This window comes from Barbus barbus (assembly GCF_936440315.1).
Source record: "Barbus barbus genome assembly, chromosome: 34".
NCBI classification, from domain to species: Eukaryota; Metazoa; Chordata; class Actinopteri; order Cypriniformes; family Cyprinidae; genus Barbus; species Barbus barbus.
Window position 1 is genome coordinate 10,580,903 of NC_136762.1, and position 19,481 is coordinate 10,600,383.

The 19,481-nt window shown below is 35.7% G+C and overlaps 1 protein-coding gene and 1 long non-coding RNA gene across 4 annotated transcripts in view; one reads left to right on the forward strand and one right to left on the reverse strand.

Moving 5' to 3' along the window:
* LOC306854058 overlaps nucleotides 1–1,251 on the forward strand; it is a 28,307-nt gene extending 27,056 nt beyond the window's left edge. The window contains exon 3 of the long non-coding RNA XR_013782798.1: nucleotides 487–1,251. This is a non-coding gene — a long non-coding RNA (uncharacterized lncRNA). The remainder of the gene's footprint in view (nucleotides 1–486) is intronic.
* LOC306854057 (RNA-binding protein Nova-1-like) overlaps nucleotides 1–19,481 on the reverse strand; it is a 50,099-nt gene that overhangs the window by 7,037 nt on the left and 23,581 nt on the right. For all 3 annotated transcript variants that reach the window (XM_079391850.1, XM_079391849.1, XM_079391851.1), the window contains one exon: nucleotides 3,412–3,578. In XM_079391850.1, coding sequence (XP_079247976.1) covers nucleotides 3,412–3,578 — 167 coding nt within the window. The remainder of the gene's footprint in view (nucleotides 1–3,411; nucleotides 3,579–19,481) is intronic.

A 19,481-nucleotide genomic window follows, 5' to 3' on the forward strand; every position in this document is an offset into this window, starting at 1 on the left:
AATGCATTATAATTATTCATAATGTACATTGAAATACATTATATCTTGTCATAAATAATTATAACCTAATTTAAAAATCATAGTGTAACAATGAATTGATAAGTGTTATAATATATTAACTTAGGTTACAATTATTCATGAGATTGTACAATGCAGGTGCATTACAAGGCACAATTAATGCATTAAATGCATTTTACATAGGCTTTAAGTAAAGTGTTACCAAAAATTTAGTACATTTTCCACTTGATTAATAATAATTTTTAGAAACTATTTTATTGAAATTACACTCACGCAAAAAAGCTATTTCTGGCTAATTAAATATTTTTGTAAATTTTATATATATATATATATATATATATATATATATATATATATATATATATATATATATATATATATATATTTTTTGTATTATTATTATTATTTTAAATAAAATAGTTTATAAATTAATAGAAATGAACTCATTCTAAACATTTTCTCCCTCAGACTCTCCCTCTCCATTGGCTCTTCTGGAAATGAGATCGATACTCCGTGGAGAGACAGTGACCTTTTTCCTGGCCGGCTGGTGGATTTGAAGGTTAAAAAAGGCATACAATATTTTAGCCAGTCACCATCCCTCTAGAGAGCGGAGCGGGGAGGGAAGAGAAGGGAAGGGAAGGCTGGGCTTTTGGGCGAGAAGGTTTTTTTCAATTTTAGACCTTATAGCAATTTTCCTGATGTCGCTTTTAATTTAGGAGACGAGCAGAGAACACAGCAGTGTTTCGCTTGGCTGTCTATGTGTGTGTGCGGGCGTAGTGCTCCAATGAGAACTTTTATTAGATTCATGATGCAGGATAATTAAATAGGCTGGCTTTGGTGGTGTCGTGAAGGGAAAGGATGGTTTGAAACAGCACAGCCACTTAAGGCAATCCCACTGATCAATATATTAGAAGCAAAGCTGTGGGTTATTATAGAAAAGCCAGTGATGCATGAACAAATTCATACTTTTCTCTGTGATGTTGAAAAATAGAGATTACAGAGAAATTGTTCCACTTTTCAAAATCATAAGGGAAGCAGGAGGAACCGTTAATGGTGTACTATGTGAATATGCTTCAGAAGTCAGCTGATCCTTAATGCAAGTAGAGACTATGTATTTCTTTACCCTTGAATGATTTGAGAATTATTGTAATTGCTATATGCAGTACTATATATTTTCAGTTGAATAAATGACATTAGAATTGATTTGTGGGTATGCAGTACACAAAAGCCACGAAAATGCAAATGCTCAACTGCAGTGATTTACTGTGCCTACCTATAGACAACATCAGGGACTCCTGTGCATTAATGGACAGTTTCCTGAACAAACAGGATGTGGGAAACAGGCGGAGGAAAGATCAGAGGAAACCTGCACAGACCAGAGGAAGCCGCTGCAGGCTGGCACTTTACCATCTGAGTTTAGTTAAACACTGTTTGAAACAGTGAGGCATCTAGATGATCAGATTGATTTCCTGTGCTGCTGGGTGGGTGTGGAAGGGCGGGTGGATTAAGTTAGGTGTCAGTCGCGCTCTTGCCCTGACCATTTGGTTGCAGGCTCAGGGGTTGATGTTCCTGACCCGAAATCAGCAGCTGTTGCTTAATATGACTTCAATTCTTGCCCTCGATCTCTCAGTTAGTGTGTACTGCAATGAGACACATGCCACAACTTTTCCAATTGTCACATGTGGAAAAGAACGCAATGGCAATGCAAGATCATATAACCTCAATCACATTACACTGTGGACCGGATTCAAAAGCAAATCGCAGTTTTGACTAGAAAAAAATGTAATCCTTTAGTGCAAAATCATATATGATATAGAGTAATAAAAAACTGACAAAAATATACAATATTTAGTGAATAATGAATATATAAAATATGCTTAATTTATTACTAAACATTTCACTATAACATTTTAAAAAGTAAAAACATATACCTATACATATAGGGAGGCAAAAATATACAGTATTTAGTGAATAATATAACATATATGACATTATGTATGCTATTATAATTTTGCAGTGTAAATGCATACATTTCAGCTTCATTAAACTGTCAATAGTTGTAAATGCATCTAAATGCTACATCAGCTGTTTCGGTTTCTTCTGCAGTTGAAATATCAGATTTGCTAATACTGATTTCATTTTATTGGTAATAGCCCTATATTGTCTTATTATATTAAGTGAAATTATTAATAAAATGTAAACATTTGATATGAAAGATGACAAGCATTTAATACGGTAAAGGAAAATGGACTTTAAATAGGCAAACAATTACCTGGAAATCAATTTAAATAAATTATAGCATGCAGTAACTTTAGTCATATAAAACATAATTTCCCAACAACAAAATTGTGGCCAGTGAAAATGCTGAGTTGCTAGTAAATTTGGAAAACCACCAGCTACAGTGGCTGGTGAGCAAAAAAGTTAATGTCAAGCCCTGATAGAATTTTTATGTATAAATTAAACAAAAAAGTTAAACAAACAGTACGTGCAAAGTATCTATCAGTCAATCTCAATCTATCAGGATTGATCAATAGAATAATCCTAACTATATTTCAAGGAAGTTAGTTATGAATCAGCTGAACATGCTTAATGGATCTCCACATTCTAACCTCTGCATTCCTGTTTAAAATATAGCTTGTCATATTGCACAATGCAGCAGAATGCAGGCAGGGCCTGCAGTGATTCTCTCCCAGCAGAGACAATAATGTGCACTAAAGTGAGATGTGTTGCTCCGCTGATAAGACCTATAATTACATGCATAAATAATTAGGTCGGCAACTCTGCAGGGGTAAGCGTCTTGGACTTATGTTCTAGGAATTCAGGTTATGGCCCTGTCTTCAAGAGACTGCTCAATAAGCACAAAGATGACACTTTTTTAATGGACAGGCTTAACTAAAAATGAAGAACAGAAAACGGCAGCATGCTGTAAATTATTCATGAATAAAGCCAACTCTCTCTCTTTGTCCTAAGGGTGATTTAATTAAGCAAATGATAAATAAAGGAGAAGAATCATTGATGTGGATGACAACAATGCAGAAGCCCAGCAGATCAATGGACCATAATAATAGAGTGACCGGTGGTGATAATCACCTAAACAGAGAGCCGGTACACAATCAATGACTTGTCTAATTGAAACACACTCAGAATCTTCTCGAGTTTGTTTGACCGAGTTAAAACTGTTAATAGAAAGAATTATAATAAACATGTCCATCCTCACTTACTTTCATCTGCGACTACATTCAAGGGTCCGTGGGATTGTGCTTTTTTTAATAAAATCTGATTTAACTGTAGCATAAATAAAAAGGAAGTACATAATCTCATGCAAGATTTGAGAGGAAACTGGAAATAGGAAGAAACAGGAAATAGGGCGAGTTGAAGGAAGTGAGGCCTCACCTGTTTGACACGGTCAGGGTTGACGGTGGTCTGTGGCTGAAGTATGCTAACTGGCTCGGTTTTCTGAGCGCTCTGCGGCATCTCCCGCACCTTCTCTGCGATGAAGTCATGGACGCTGTTCAGCGCCTCTACAGTGCCCTGGATCAAGCAGACACGCTCTGTTGTTCCTAAAGGAGGCACACAAAGACAAATTATAGTTTAGGCTCAGTGTGATTTACAGATGTTGTCTAAAGTGTGTTGTAGGTGATAAGGTGAGGGCCAAAGGAGCATGTTTTCTGTGTAATAAACTAAAAACGGGTTTCCAAAAGCCACTGCATTGTTGCAACATGCTTCAGTATTTTCCATGTCAACTTGATTCTTAACTTTAAAAAGATACGCTTTCTCTTATAGATTAAAATTTAGTGCTGTGAAATTAATTAATTGTGATTAATCGCATCCAGAGTAAAAGTCTGTGCTTGCATAACGTGTGTACATGTATATATTTAAGAAATATTTACATGTTTATATATATTAATATTTTGACATGATTTATGTTATATATATATATATATATATATATATATATATATATAACACATATTTCTTAAATGTATACACAAATATTTAAACATAAATATACACAGTACATACATATTATGTAAACACAAACTTATATTTTGGATGCGATTAATCGATTTAACTGCACTAGATTAAATAAATAATTTCAGTTTAGGTTCAAGACAATTGCCATTTCATCAAATAAAATATAATCAAATAAAGTCACCCCTAAAATAATTATATGAAGTATACACATATTTAGTGAACAAAATAACATATAAAAATATTTTAAATAATGGTCAGATGATCAATAAATTAAACACTATTGTTCAAAAATTCAAGGTCTTTAGGATGTTTTATTGAACAAGGATGCATTAAGTTGAATAAAAGTGACAGTTAAGATTCATAATATTACAAAAAAAATCTATTTCAAGTAAATGCTGTGCTTTTGAACTTTTCTATTCAGCAAAGATTCCTGAAACAAAAAGTATCACAAACTTATAAAGCAGCACAACTGTTTTCAAAATTGATGAAATGTTTCTTGAGCACCGATTCGGCATATTAGTATGATTTCTGATTATGTTAAACAGAAGACTGGAGAAATGGCTGTTGAAAACTCCAAATTTGCCATCACAGCAATAAATTACATTTTAAAATATATATTTAAATAGAAAACGTTATGTTAAATTATAATAATATTTCACAGCATTACTGTTTTTACTGTACGTTTGATCAAATAAATGCAGCCTTGGTGAGCATAAGAGGCATCTTTCAAAAATATTAAAAAATCTTACAGACCCCAAAGTTTTGAAAGATTGTGTGTGTGTATAATATATATTTTATATATTTATAAATGCAATTTCAAATTCTATTTGTCACCTTATACAAGCTCCCTATAGTTATCTATCTATGCATATATTTCCCGTCAACATTTCTGCAGTAACCCAAAGTTGTTTTACTACTGCTGGTGTAAGACTGAGGTCGTACGGCATGTTCTTGCGATTGATGGTGTTTGGAGCTAAAACTTTGATGGAATGCTTTTTTCCTGACAACACCAGGAATCTGATAACTGATAACAGACGGCTTACTTTCTGTTTTTACTCAACTAAATCTTATAATATTATGGCGCATTGTTTGTATGACAGCCATGTACAGTGATAAGTATCATACGTGTTATCAGAGAGCGAATCTGTCAGTCGCAGGGCCATCAATCATATTACACTAGAGACTACAGACATTGTCTTAGGAGACAAACAACCAGCATTAGAGCATCTGCCCATGTAAATACCATGGATCTATGTACATGCAGACTGAAGTTATGGGAGCAGCTGCAATAACAGTCGCCTGGCAATGCTACTATTTTTGGCAGCCTATTCACAGAAAGCCTTCCATTAGCCGCCCCAAAGTCTCCACTTTCAATTAATTCTGATACAATATCGGCATTTCGACTCCACTTCCACAGAACATGAGGTTAAACACATGCACACACACATACATTCACCATTGTTTTAATGGTGCAGACTCTAAAGGAATTAACCGTCTGTGGTTCTCTGATTGGTTACTAATCCTTCTACACTATAACATTTTGCCCGAATGCGTGCTTCTGGGACATTTATCCTCCAAAACCCACCCGAAATCACACTGCGCCATAACAGAGGCAGTCAAACGTGGCCATTCAGATTCAGAAATAAAAACAAAATCCACAAAAGCTTTAAGTAGAAGGGAAGAGGGGAAAAAAACAGGCTGATCCGAAGCCAGGCTCTCTTGGCTCCCGAGAGGCTAGGAAGCGAATCGGCCCTTATCGGCACGGTGCAGTAGGGTTTTCCGGTTTCCTTTTAACCTTCTATTGTTTACTAGCATGAAAATAATTGGGTTCGGTCCCAGACTAGCTATATGAAGCTGTGTTAATACGCTCAAATTGAGGAATCTCAGGATCATGGATGGGATCTTACAAAAAAGAAAAGGAAAAAAAAGCTTTGCTGAGCTCCCGACAGCTGGCGGCCCGAGAGTAATCTGTGGCAGACCAATCGGGGCGGTAGATTATTAGAGCAGAGATCACCATTGTTTTGGCAGGGAGATGAGGGGGGTAGGTTGTGGACAACACCAGACAAACAACTGTCAGAGAATGAGAGCTAGTTTTGAAACATTACTTATTTTTATGGTATAAACATACATGCAATGAATTCCAAATAGCTGTATAGACACAGTTATATTGGCAAACAAGCAGAAAGCGTATGTGTTATGTTGACTGTCTGGATGAAGAGGTGCTGTAGAGGTTGTGATGTGTCTGTTGTGAGATACTCAGCAGGATATAGGAAGAGGTGGGGGGAGTTTAGAAAGAGGTCACTGAGGATCTTCTTCCCTCCTGCAGACAGAAGGGTCACTTTCTGACACACGTTTAGGTTTCTACCCATGGAGCTCATTGAAAGTGATGGGCAGTTTGCTTTACCACCCATCTAAGCACATAAACACCCCCCTCAACAGCTCATTGCCTCATCAGCGTCCACACCAAGAAATAGTACACATAGTAGGGCAATATTCTATATATACACACAATATTTTCTATATTCTTTGGCTGACAATATAAAATTATCCAACATTTACATACTAAATGAGACAGAATGGATCAAACAAAAAACCTATTATATATAAATCTATTTATCTATTATTTTGTTTGATCCATTCTCTATAGTCTATATAAGTATATGTATATGTGTGTATGTGTATATATATAAAATAAAATTAAATTGAGCTGAAGTGACAATAAACAAAAAAGTAATACAAAAATAATAATAAATGCTATTCTTTTTTCAACAAAGAATCTTAATAAAACAATAATAATAATAATAAAAAAAATTATTTTGTACCAAATCAGCATACTAGAATGACTTCTAAAGGATCTTGTGACACTAATGCCAAAAATTCAGCTTTGCCATGACAGGAATAAATTACATTGTAAATATATTAAAATAGACAACAAAAACATTTCTCTTATTATTTCACAGTATTGCTGTACTTCATTTCTGCACCCTTAATGAGATATTTATTTCAAAAACATTAGAAAAAATCTTACTGACCTCAAACAGTAATGTTTGTATATATGTGCGAGTATATATAAAAAGGGAAGATATTAAATTATAATTCTTCTGATAAAATATATATAATGGAATGATCCAGAACGTACATGTTCTGGCATCTTTGATATGTTTAATTTAAAAAAAGAATAATTAATTAATCTCATTTTATTACATTATATACATTTTTTATTTTCTTAATTTAGTCAAATAAAAAGCAAAACGCTTTTTATTCAGATTTTTTAAATTAAATTACTACTGTCTTCTGCTATGAACTAATAGTTCCTCTAATTAAAATAAAAAATAAAATAAAAAATAAGTAGAGAGATACACACAGTATATAATGAATATCATGAAAAGAATAAAAAAAAACATTGAGAAATTAAATTTTTCTGCATAGCCCTATAACACAGTGAACGAATGCCAGCCGTGCAGGCGGTAGTTAAAAATGTCGATTCTGATACAGGCCCTGTGAGTCACTGTGCTGCTTCTGAAAATAAGGGTTTGGTCTCCATCCATATAGACACAGAGGCTAGAGACTAATAGATATATTAATCACTGATTTCAGAATAAGTGCAAACTTTGTGCTAGTAGCATTCAAGGAAACACATACAGCTTACAGTACAGACCAAGAGTTAAAACTAAGAAAAGGTATTGGGCAATGCGGAGAAGTTTTATATTTTGCCTAGGGAATGCCTACTTGGCTCTGTTCACTCTTGTGGTAAATTGTTTTTATACAGTTGTTAAGTAGATGAGTCATTCATTCCTTGTTCTTGTTTCTAGATGGAGCACCTCTTTGGTGATTTAGCTACAGAGAACATTGACAAGCATCATTATTGTTATTATTACGACACGGGCTATCCTATCCTTTGAGGCCTGTTTTCTGTAGTTGTGTGAGTGATGGAGCGTCTGGAAGGCTGTTCTAAAGAGTAACTCCATCATGACTTCAAAACTTGCAGCAAAAGACAATGTAAGTCCATAAGGCCCCCTAAACAAAACTACATGAGCATGTACAAAACATTAACATGTACGGTATGGAATGGAATGTTAGCTCATTAAAAAAGAGCCAGTTAAACAAGGTAAATAGTGCAGAAATGTGAGGTAATGCCTAGATCCTGTTAATTATTTGGAGAGAGGACAGAAACATGGTGGCTCATAGTACTCAAGTACTAGAGAGATGAATCATTTCATAGAAGGTGGGATGGTTTAAGAGAAGTATAGATCTGCATTATTTTATTGGTCATTGTACAGACGTCAGACTGACGTACATGGCTGGACGCTGTTTTTTTAAGGTGTGTCAGGTTAAAAATAGTCTAGCAGAAACATGTCTGAAGACCACAGCTCTGTCTAGCTGTTTGAAAAGGAGAATACGTCCTGTGTGAGCGCCCTCTAATCTCTCCTCAGAGTGCTGCTGCTGCCGCAGACTCAGGGGCAGTGTTGGCGCAAATTGCTGTCAGAGTGGTAGGCACTGTTGAAAATTACGCCAAACTCGAAATAAAAAACTATGGCTATTTTTTTACATTTGCGTGTAGTTTCATCATTTCTGAGGACTCTGGTACTCTTGTCCATCTCTACTTGTTACAAATAAAAGAAATGTTTCTGGAGAAACCAGCTTTTAATTTAAAGGGATAGTTCACCCAAAAAAGAAAATTTTGTCATTATTTACTCACCCAAACCTGTATAAGTTTCTTTCTTATGTTGAACACAAAAGAAGATATTTTGAAGAATGATGGTAATGAAAAAGTTGATGGTTCCCATTGACTTCCATAGTATTTCTCTCCCTACTATGGAAGTCAATGGGGACCAACAACTGTTTGGTTCTTCAAAATTCTTCTAAATATCTTCTTTTGTGGTCAACATAAGAAAGAAACTCATACCAGTTTGGAACAACATGAGGGTGAGTAAATAATGACAAAATTTTCATTTTTGTATGAACTATTCCCTTAATTCAGGCCTGGTAGGATAGGATTTCTGACAAAAATCTGGGGGAAAAAATGTTTAATGTTATAATAAACCATACTCTACAATTTTAATAATATTAATAATTTTGAAAAATAATAAAGTCATAACCAGGTTTTGTGGTAGATGCTTTGTCTTAAACTATATGAAAACAAAATCAGGTTAATGTTACATAGTTTCCTAAATTAGATTTAAAAAAATCTATTTTTAAATAGTTTAAAGTAGTAGACGTTGTCTAAAAAAATAATGATGACAAAAACATAATCAGGTTTAATGTGGTAGATGTTGTTTCCTTTACTATTAAAGTATAATAGTAATAATAATAAAAATCATAATTACGTTTAAGGCAGTAGATGTTGTATTCTAAACTATCAAGTAATAATATATAAAGTATAAAGCAAGTAGATTTTCTCAAAAGGATATATATATATATATATATATATATATATAAATAAAAATAAAAATAAAAAAATCACAATTAGGTTTAAAGAGGTAGATGTTGTTACTTGTTACCATAATTGTGGTTACCTTAGTTTACCTTAAAACTAATAAATAAACAAATAATTAAATAATCATTTAAGGCGGATGATTCCTAAACTAGGTGCCCAGAGCTAGTCCATAAGGAGAATAGTGCACTGTCATGTAGATCACAAATGCTGATCACAAGCTCCCACAACACCAAAGCTGCAAGATGGACAGACTCATTGATTGACAGGACCCTGAACCCTTATAAATGACCACAGCGAGCTCAATAACCAATTAAACTGCTGCGTACCGCATGACAAATGACACCAGCTGCTAGGACACATGGACAATCTTTCAGAAGGCACACCATACAGGCCTGTCCAAGAAACATCTCTACACTGTATCCCAATACGAGAAAATTTTGACAAGCTTCCGTTCCAATTGGGGGGGGGGGGAGAGAGAGAGAGAGAGAGAGAGAGAGAGAGAGAGAAGAGAGAGAGTGAGAGAGAGAGAGAGAGAGAGAGAGAGAGAGAGAGAAGAGAGAGAGTGAGAGAGAGAGAGAGAGAGAGAGAGGAAGAATGAGTTGGGAAGGTGGGGGATTAAAAAAGCCATCTCCCTTCCTCAGTGACTCGTATTTTCCTGTCTGCTCATCAAAGGGCTTCTGATTGCAGCCTCCACGTACACGAGTCCCACAGGAGCACATGGGTCATTGTTTCAACATGGAGCACCCACTACGAGATGAAGTGTTGACTGCGTGGACGGGCAAATTAAAACAGGGGAACCCTGGGTCCTGTTGGTGTCAGTGTGCACCGTTATGTTAATAAAAACATGAATGTTTGGGAGGGGGCCAGTCCAGGCATATGGCATAAGACACATCACCACAGCAACTGGCAGACCCTGAAAATATTGTGGGGCAGCTGCTGATGACGTAATGTGTTTTTATTTTAAAACAGAAAGGACGGGGTGTTGCATGTGCTTATGTAATCATGAACAGTAAAGAGGAAGAAGAAAGATGGGGATTGGAAATTCGGAGAGAGTTTCCATTCAAATCTCTTTATGCTCTATGAGATTGTATTTTATAGTCTGTCAGGCTGGATGGACGCTCCAAATCCAGAAATTTCTTTACAGGCCTACACTACCCCATGTAAGCAGTCACTAGGTCAGATGGGAACCTTTCTTTCCAAGTCTTCTTAAAGAGATAGTTCACCCAAAAATGAAAAATGAAACCTCTTCTTATAAATCGATTCGATTCCACGAAGAACCTTTAACATCCATGGAACATTTCCACTACACCAAAGGTTTTTATAGCGGACAAATGTTCATGTATAGCGGTCAGATTAAATTTTTTAAATATTTAAATATTCTTTACATTACAAAAAATAACAGCGAGGTTCTATGGGGAACCCAAAATGGTTCTTCAAGTACATCACTACAAACCATCCCCCCTTTGGGATCTTTATTTTTAAGAAAGTACAATGAGTTAATAGGGTCCAAAACAACACTGGACTCCACTGACTTTCATTTTATGAACAATAAAAAACAATATTTTTGTGACACAGAATAAAAGCATGTCGTTTCAAGGTTTGAAACGACATAAATGTGAGTAAACAATGACAGAAGTTTCAATTTTGGATAAACGATCCTTTCAGTCAATTCAACTTTGCTTTTCCAATGGAACAAGCCTCTCTATACAGCAGAGGAAGGATAGAAGGGTCTCCAAAGAATAACAAAGGATCTGGAAGGAAGAGTGAATTCCTCTTCAGTGATGTCACTCGTATTGAGAAGTGCCGGGTTTGTCCACCCCTTTTCCTCAGTTTGACCTAAGCCGTCCCCAGCCCCCGACATCTATAGTGATGTCGCCATGGTTACGGGGCCCATGCCGTGCAAACAGCTGAAGAGATGCCTGGGCTGGGATCCTGTCCTCATCTTTTTCTCTAATGTTCTCTCTCACCCTCTCAAGACCTTCCTGCACACCCCTTTCAAGACCTCACAGAAGGACAAAGACAGAGCAAGAGACAAAACAACAGGCAGTGAGTGAGAGAGAGACACAGCAAGGAAGAGAATGCGAAAAAAGGGAAAGCGAAAGATTCTTTATTCAATGTGTCCAACTCACCAATAAAGAAAGGAAAGAGGGGGTAACATTACTCAGAGAGAAACTAAACTCTCCAAAAAGAAAGATGAAGAATGAAAAAAGAGGTGGGAGATGGGAAGGGGGGTCTAAACTTTCCTGCCAGGTGCCTAACACTATTTCAAAGGCTCCCGGGAGCTTTTCCACTTTAGCTTAAGAGCGGATATTTGCCTCAAATTGTGTAATCTGTGCATTTTAAATGTGATGCGATTAATTTAGGGCTGTCAATTTAAGAAAAAAAATAATAAAAAAAACTGTTAATCATGCTCCCAGACCTGTGTGTAAAATTCATCATTGGAGCAATTCATAACTGAAATACCACCGTAATGTTCTTATGAGTCAAACAGGATGCTTTTTTTTTCATTTAAAAGCTGCTAAGGGGGAAAAAAGAGTGCAAGGATCTCAAGACACGTTTTTCAAAGTGGTGCTCATGAAGTAAGATGCTGAACAACAATACATACGGCATAGTGTGAATAACTAAAAATAACAACAAAAATTATTTTAATATTAAAAATCATGTTTGATTTTACTGTTTTCAAAAATATGCAGCCCACCTAAACTACTGTTAAAAAGTTTGAAGTTGGTAAGATTTTTTTTAATGATTTAAAAAAAGCGCTTATTTGATGATTTAAAAAAAAAAAAAGTTATATTGTGAAATATAATTACAATTTGAAATAACAATTGTAACGTATTTTACAATTACATTTATTCCTGATGCAAATCTAAATTTTCGGCATCTTTACTCCAGTCTTCAGTGTCATCCTTCAGAAATCATTCTAATATTTATTATTATTATCAATGTTGAAAACAGCTGTGCTGCTTAATATTCTTGCGGAAACTGTGACACATTTTCAGTATTCTTTGATGAATAGAAAACATTTATTTGAAACTGAAATTTCTGAAATGTCTTTGAATTGTATTCATTTGTGGACTTTTCTCTGCAGATTTGTGGTAATTTTGTTCAATTTACTGCCATTTCATGTAATAGTTCACATAATTAACAAAAGTAACCGAATGACCGCTTATTTATATATTTCTTACATTTCACATATGAAATGAATAAAAAAGCAGGGTCCATGAGCTTAGACACTGACTCACTCTTGATGAGGAAATGACTCAAGAGGCAACTAAGGCCAACTCCACGGGTGTGTTATGCAGATTTCTGAAGAGGGAACTGCATTTGGAGATGGTTAATCTCAAGGGACAGAAAAAAGAAAAAGACACAATAGCCAAAATGGGATGTTTCAAAAGACACATCTGAGTCTGTAATCCTATGTGACTCGCTGCTTTAATTCACATTTCACAAACCTAAGCCCTGAAGATCACAAGCAGTTATTTACTGTCATAAATCTGCTGCATACAAACCTAAGTCAAATAAGAATGTGATGTTATTTCTGGACGAACAAACACCTCACGTTCTGACAGACGGTTCTCTCAACGTGAACTCAAACTCACAAACTGAAGGTACAACAAACTAGTCTGAGCAGCATTTCACTTAACACTCACGACTTTGGCGTTTGCATCATTGAGTTATGTCTTCTTATAAAAAATATCAAAAGGTATTTTCAGCAGATCTTTTTTTCTAAAAGAGTTATAGTCCCCTGATTTATGACTGCTGACGTTTAAACAGAACAGTTGCCTTAGCCTTGCAGGGGAATGGAGAGAAGGTGTAAAATCCATAGATGCTTTAGTGTTTGCTCCTTGTTAGAGGAGACTCTGCTGTACAGCCAATGAATTCACTGCTGAAATGATTTCAAGTGTTGCACAGACTACGGTTTCACTCAGACCTTCCACACACTTCTGAAGCATTATGTATATTTGTAATTGTTGCTAGACATGTGCATTGAACACTGGGACTGAGACTCCATTGCAAATCCATTACATCTGTGTTTGTGAAGATTTATCAAAACCATCTATCCTCAAGAGGTTCCTGTGGATGTTTAGTTAGCACATTGGTCCAGCTTACTTATTGTAGCAAGCAACCAAACAACTGCTCAGCCAAATACAAGGAGAGCCAACGCATGCGTAACAGCTTGTTATACCGAACGCACGCTAACCCGAGTATAATGCCTGACCCACACGTCAACATGCACATGCAGTAATACGCTCTTGTTCTGAAATGTTTGCTTGTTGCACACCTACAGAAAAGCTACCTTCATTATTCACCATGTATCAGTTCACTTCTAAACATGCTTGAATTAAGCTACAAGAGCAGGAATTCTATCAAACTCGAACACACACTTAATGTACACCACTGTATCCCAGAGTGCATCTGCAATCTCCAAAGGCCAGTGTGGTAACCGGAGCTGGTGTGAATTCCGGGCTTGCACAAATGATTCAAACAGTGACTGATGGTCATCTACATTAGGCAATAGAGGAGAAAGTAACCTACTGGCCCCCATAATTCAGTACGCTGTGAATGGAAAACCCCTTTAAGATCCCTCCTCTGCCTCCTTTCATCCTTCCTACCTTTAGTATGAATAATGAAGCTGTAGAAAGGAGAAAAGTGAGCAAGATGATGGAGAGGTTGTCACAATCCCTCTGTCATCACATTCACAGTTTGCTAATAACAAAAGCGAAACTGTTAAGTCATTTGGTAAATGGCTGTCAATACCTCTGTTTTGTCTACTTAGCCTAAGGATTTTTGTGCCATTTAAATATTTTTCATTTACAGTGTTTACATAATCATGTACATGATCATATAAGAAGAAAAAAAATAAGGAAAACCTGTTATACAACAATATACAATTAAAATATTTTTATTATTTATTTATATAATTACTTCTAATATAATAATTATTAGTTACATTCTAAAAATTAAACATATGAATATACAAATTTATTATTATTGCAGCAGTCGTGGCCTAATGGATAGAGAGTAACCCGAAGCTTGTGCGTTCGAGTCTCAGGTCCGGCAGGGATTGTAGGTGGTTGTAGGTAACACTCTCTCCACCCTCAATACCACGACTGAGGTGAGACCCTTGAGCAAGGCACCAAACCCCCAACTACTCCCCGGGTGCCACATTGGCTGCCGACTGCTCTGGGTGTATGTTCACTTGGATGGGTTAAATGCAGAACACAAATTCTGAGTATGGGTCACCATACTTGGCAACACACCACTTCCCCCTAATACTATTGTAATATAAAATAAAACAAGCATTTAATCATTATAATAATATATTATAATTTTATTTTGTAAAACAACACTTTAAAATGACAATATTTATATTTTAAGATTTTATAAATTAAGATTTATTTTTAATAAGAGCTGTAAAATATAATGGTGTAAATGGTAAAATGGTGTAAAAATATCAAATTTCCACTGATTTACAAAATTCATTTTTCTTTTGCCAGAAAATGCGGAAATTTGTGTAAATACAAGAAGAAGAAAAAAATCACATACCAGCATAATGTAGTTTTAATGGTTTTCAGTTTGAATGGTTTTCAGATTGGGTAAAACCAGCGTTCTACTAGCCTTTAACCGTCCTGTAACTTGGAAAATGAAAACTGTGCTTTACAATATGAATAAACACAGATATGCAAAATGAGCTAATCTCACTAAAAACATTGTGCTTTGCACTAGCAACATTAGCACATTTTGCTAACCATAAACTGCAAGCTAATGTGAGTGGAAGGCTGCATTTACATGATCAAAAACTCGTATTAGAAAAGCTAAATGAGTACATTGATGCTGAGCAACTGGAAAACGTGCCATTTTTGCTACAATATCAGAATGCTAACTTAGCCTAGCCTGTTTGCAATCCTCAAAATGTTTCCTTCCTAAATCTACATCTAAATGCTTTTCCCGTCCACATACTCCGTGTCCTCAACTCCTTGAGCGCATCTCCCTGCGGAGGGATTGGGTTCCACACAAGTGCTCGGAGCCCAACACACACCTGTCTCTGCTTGCCTGCTGTCCATCAAAGATGTCTAAACACTGCCCGCCTGAACGATAGGCATATTGAGTCAGCTGGCATGGCTGCTCCAAACAACCTACAACAAGAACATCCAAACACGATCCCCCAAATCTGTCATGTCCAAGCGCCGCTAATTGCTAAGAGTCCTCTTTGGTCTGGGCCTCCTCCACTGGCCTGTGAGTCATCTCCTCCGAGCCCATTGAGGCACCCCGACCTGAAGATCCAGGGCCAGCTTTCTGCTCTGGTTCTTTATCAGTGTTTTCAGTGTCTCCGAACCCTGAGCCAAGTTTAAGTCTCCAGCCTACTCCCTTTAGCACTAATTTTTATTTTTCGTCTGCTACAAGAGACCACCAGAAGAGCTTTTTTTTATTTTATTGTTCTGTCCCATGTTTTCAGTTTCCATTTTTCATAATGTGTATTAATCTGCTCAGAGTTTACTCAACAGATGACCTTATCCATAGCAACGGGAGAATGCCTGCCGTTTTACATCATGCACACAATCTGTTCCCCATTTCGTACAGCTGGAATTCGAGTGAGGCAATGGGGTTGTGGAGCCAAGCAAGGCCGGAGAAGTCAACCTGAAAATGAGACACCCACACAGCCTTCTAAGGCTCTCAGCACCATGAGAATACACTGGCAGGCGTGCAGAAATACAGAGTGTTTGAAATGAACATACACTGCGTGCAGTTGCCAACATATGAATGGATCTCACATGTGCATGCAGATGTGCAGACAGAAGGCATTTGTTGTAACGCAGGTCCAAAAACTGTGCTCTGGTAGCAGCCACGTCACTTCTCACAAGTCAGTTGGGTTTAATTGAAGAATTGGCTTCTTTTCAATTCGTGAGTGTGGATGTGAATTGAATTGGCCACACCCCACAGGAAGTTGAACTGGAATGGCAGGTAGAGGAAATTTAGTGAATAGAGTGCAACAGTGCCCACCCACTTTTTCAACAGCTTGGGTTATGGAAGTCATTTTTACATTCATGTTTTCCATTGGGATTCATAGGGATTCCAAGTTCATTACAGTTATAAAACATGAACCACACCAACCAGCTAGATCACAAGATTTGCAACGCAGAAAAAAGAAAAGACAGTTGTGTCAGTGAGGGAAAGAACTACAATCCCATGAATCATTACAAATTACAAAATATAAAACTATTGATTTAAGGATGCTGATTTTACATATATTGAAATAACAGATTTTACATTTCATATAAAATATGCCCATATACAATTATTTAAGTAGTTTGCTGTGCTTCATGGGAGTAGGCAGGCAAGTGTTCTTTCAGTGCAATTTTGCTAGTTTCGATTCTCTGATCATGGAGATTTCTTTGCAGAATCATGTGTAATGTAGTTTTTCCATCAGGATTCCTGCTGTTAAACACATAATTATTAAAAAAATAAGCTGAAATAAGGGGCATTTATCATCGATTAACAACCTCGTAGTTCACGTAGGTCATCTTTAAAGGTTTACAAGTTAACATTAAAAATCAATTTCCTCATTAAGGAAATAAATAGGATTTTTTTCCTTCAGAACCCAACCATTTAATTTTTTTTTGCCATTTCTATTCAATTGCAATACAACATTACAAGTATACTACATGTACTTAATTAAAATACCCTGCAATTGTATTTTGATATACTAAACTGGTATACTTAAAATCTGCTAAATGACAACTGATTTTGTACTTAATGCATTTTAATTGTGCGAAATTAGAGCTGAAGTCCAACTAAAGATATACTGAAGTATTTTTGAATGTGCTAAAGTGGAACTATTGCAAGTATACTTTAGGTACACTTTAAATATCTTGCGTTTAAAGACTGATATTATTCAAAGATCATACAATCCTCATAAATAGTGACATTAAAACACATTTTAGGCTTAATAATAAATGTGCATTGCAGTAGTACTCCAAATAAAGTTTAATTATAATTTTTATATCAGTCTCGAGTGATACGTCAGTAAATATGTTAATAGATTTGAACTATAATTAGTATGACATAAATGTATTTTAAATATATAACTTTTTTACTAGGGCTGCAATTGTCTTATTTTGTTTTTCCACTAAATGAATTTCTTTGAATTTTAGTTCATTTTAAATCTATAAATTAAAATAGCAATTCTGCATCCTGACTGCTATCTCAATGTAAGCTCAACTTCAAATTTAGGAAGTATTTAAGAATTAAAAAAACATTATCAATTTAATGCTGAAAGATGCACAACCCTGCTGCTCAGAGACAATCATGATACTGCCTCAGGTCAGCTTGTGCCGCACTATGGAGTCGTTGGACTTGCTGTACAATTAGGACTCAGCTCCAAAACCCCTTTAGGCCGCCTTAGGTTAATGTACAGCTCGTGTCTAAAAGGACACGATCAGCACTGCCAGTCAAGAGAAGTTTCATTTTGCTGCGGCTGCCAAAATGCACACGTAACCAGAGCTATTATCCAGCTCTGCTGAGGGAGTTTCGGGAGTTAGCAAACGCCACTCCGAATGAAGTAGCCCCCCGTTAGGAACAGAGAAGCATTACACTCGTTTCTACGGTTAAAGGGTGTGGGTGTCTCACAATCGACTTGGCTTTCATCCTCCTTCTTGAAATTTGGCATGGAGCTCACGGCGCTGGCCAGCCAACCCCTGTGCAGTAAAGTGCTAACATTTCATGACAAAGGAGGCTCTGAAATGCTGCCCCTCTGCCTGCACCTGCCCTGGGTGGGCAAAGGAGGTGAAACAGTGGGTATGACGGTTGAAAGCACTGATTGTGAAGTCTTCAATGCACGTGTGGATCTTCCCCCTTTCCGCTTCAGGTTTTAGCATGAAAACTGAGAGGTTAGTAGTCAAAGACAAATAGGAATCTCGCTTATTTGCTTGATCTCTTTTGGAAAAGCCCAAGTGGTGCATCAACTAAACGTTTTGGGCAACATTTGGCTTCGGCGATAGCTGAGAAGCAAATAGCAATTAGTAATCAGCAAAATAGCAATTAGCAATCTTCTTTGTGTCTGCGGTCGAAGGTTTCATGTGACTGAAAAGGCAACATCATACAGCCTAGCTACAACAAGAATAGCAAACTATAATCTGCACCTTTGTTTCACTTGACTCTAGGCCAGAAATGACAAAATCACTGGGATGACAAGATATTAGCTTTAGAACAATGTTCCAAAAAACAAAGATATGTTCTTTTGAACTTTACAAACGAGTGCAGTGTCATTACCGAATTTAAATGCCATCACTCATACATTTGCCTTTTGACATTTATAAAATGATCTATTAATTAGTAAATACACACAGAATAATCTAAAATAAATATGTTGGGTAAAGTTAATTAAAACTAAAATAAAAACCATTAAAAATGTGTTACATAAAATAAACATTAACTGAAATTAAATCAAATATAACAAAGAAAATTATAAAATAATATTAATAATAATGTATATATTCACAATATTTTAAAATGCCTTTTATAATATTAAACTATATATACAATTTAATGTAATACACAATTTATAATAATATAATCATTTTATTGTATAATTATATATTTTAGTTATGTGAAATAAATGTTTAACTGTAAAAAACTGTAGTTGACAAGGCCACATTCCTCATTTAGTTTTAATTAAGTTTAACTGCATGTATTAAATTAACTAAAACTAAAATTGAAATAAAAATTAATAAAAGCCATACGGCAATTTAAAGGCAAGAAATCCTTTGACAAAAATGTCGAAAACACACAACAAAATTACTAACATTTTAACTAAAATTGAACTGAAAGCTGAAAATATACAAATAAAATCTAATTCAAAATATTAAACTACAATAGTATCTAAACACTACAATGTGATACATATTGTATATTGTTTTATATTATAAAATGTATATAAATGTTATACTATAAAACAGTATACAATAAATATATTGCATTGCATTTCATTTCAAAACTATATTATTTACTTATTTTGTATGTTTTCCTTGTTGAGGGCAAAAATTACAGCTGC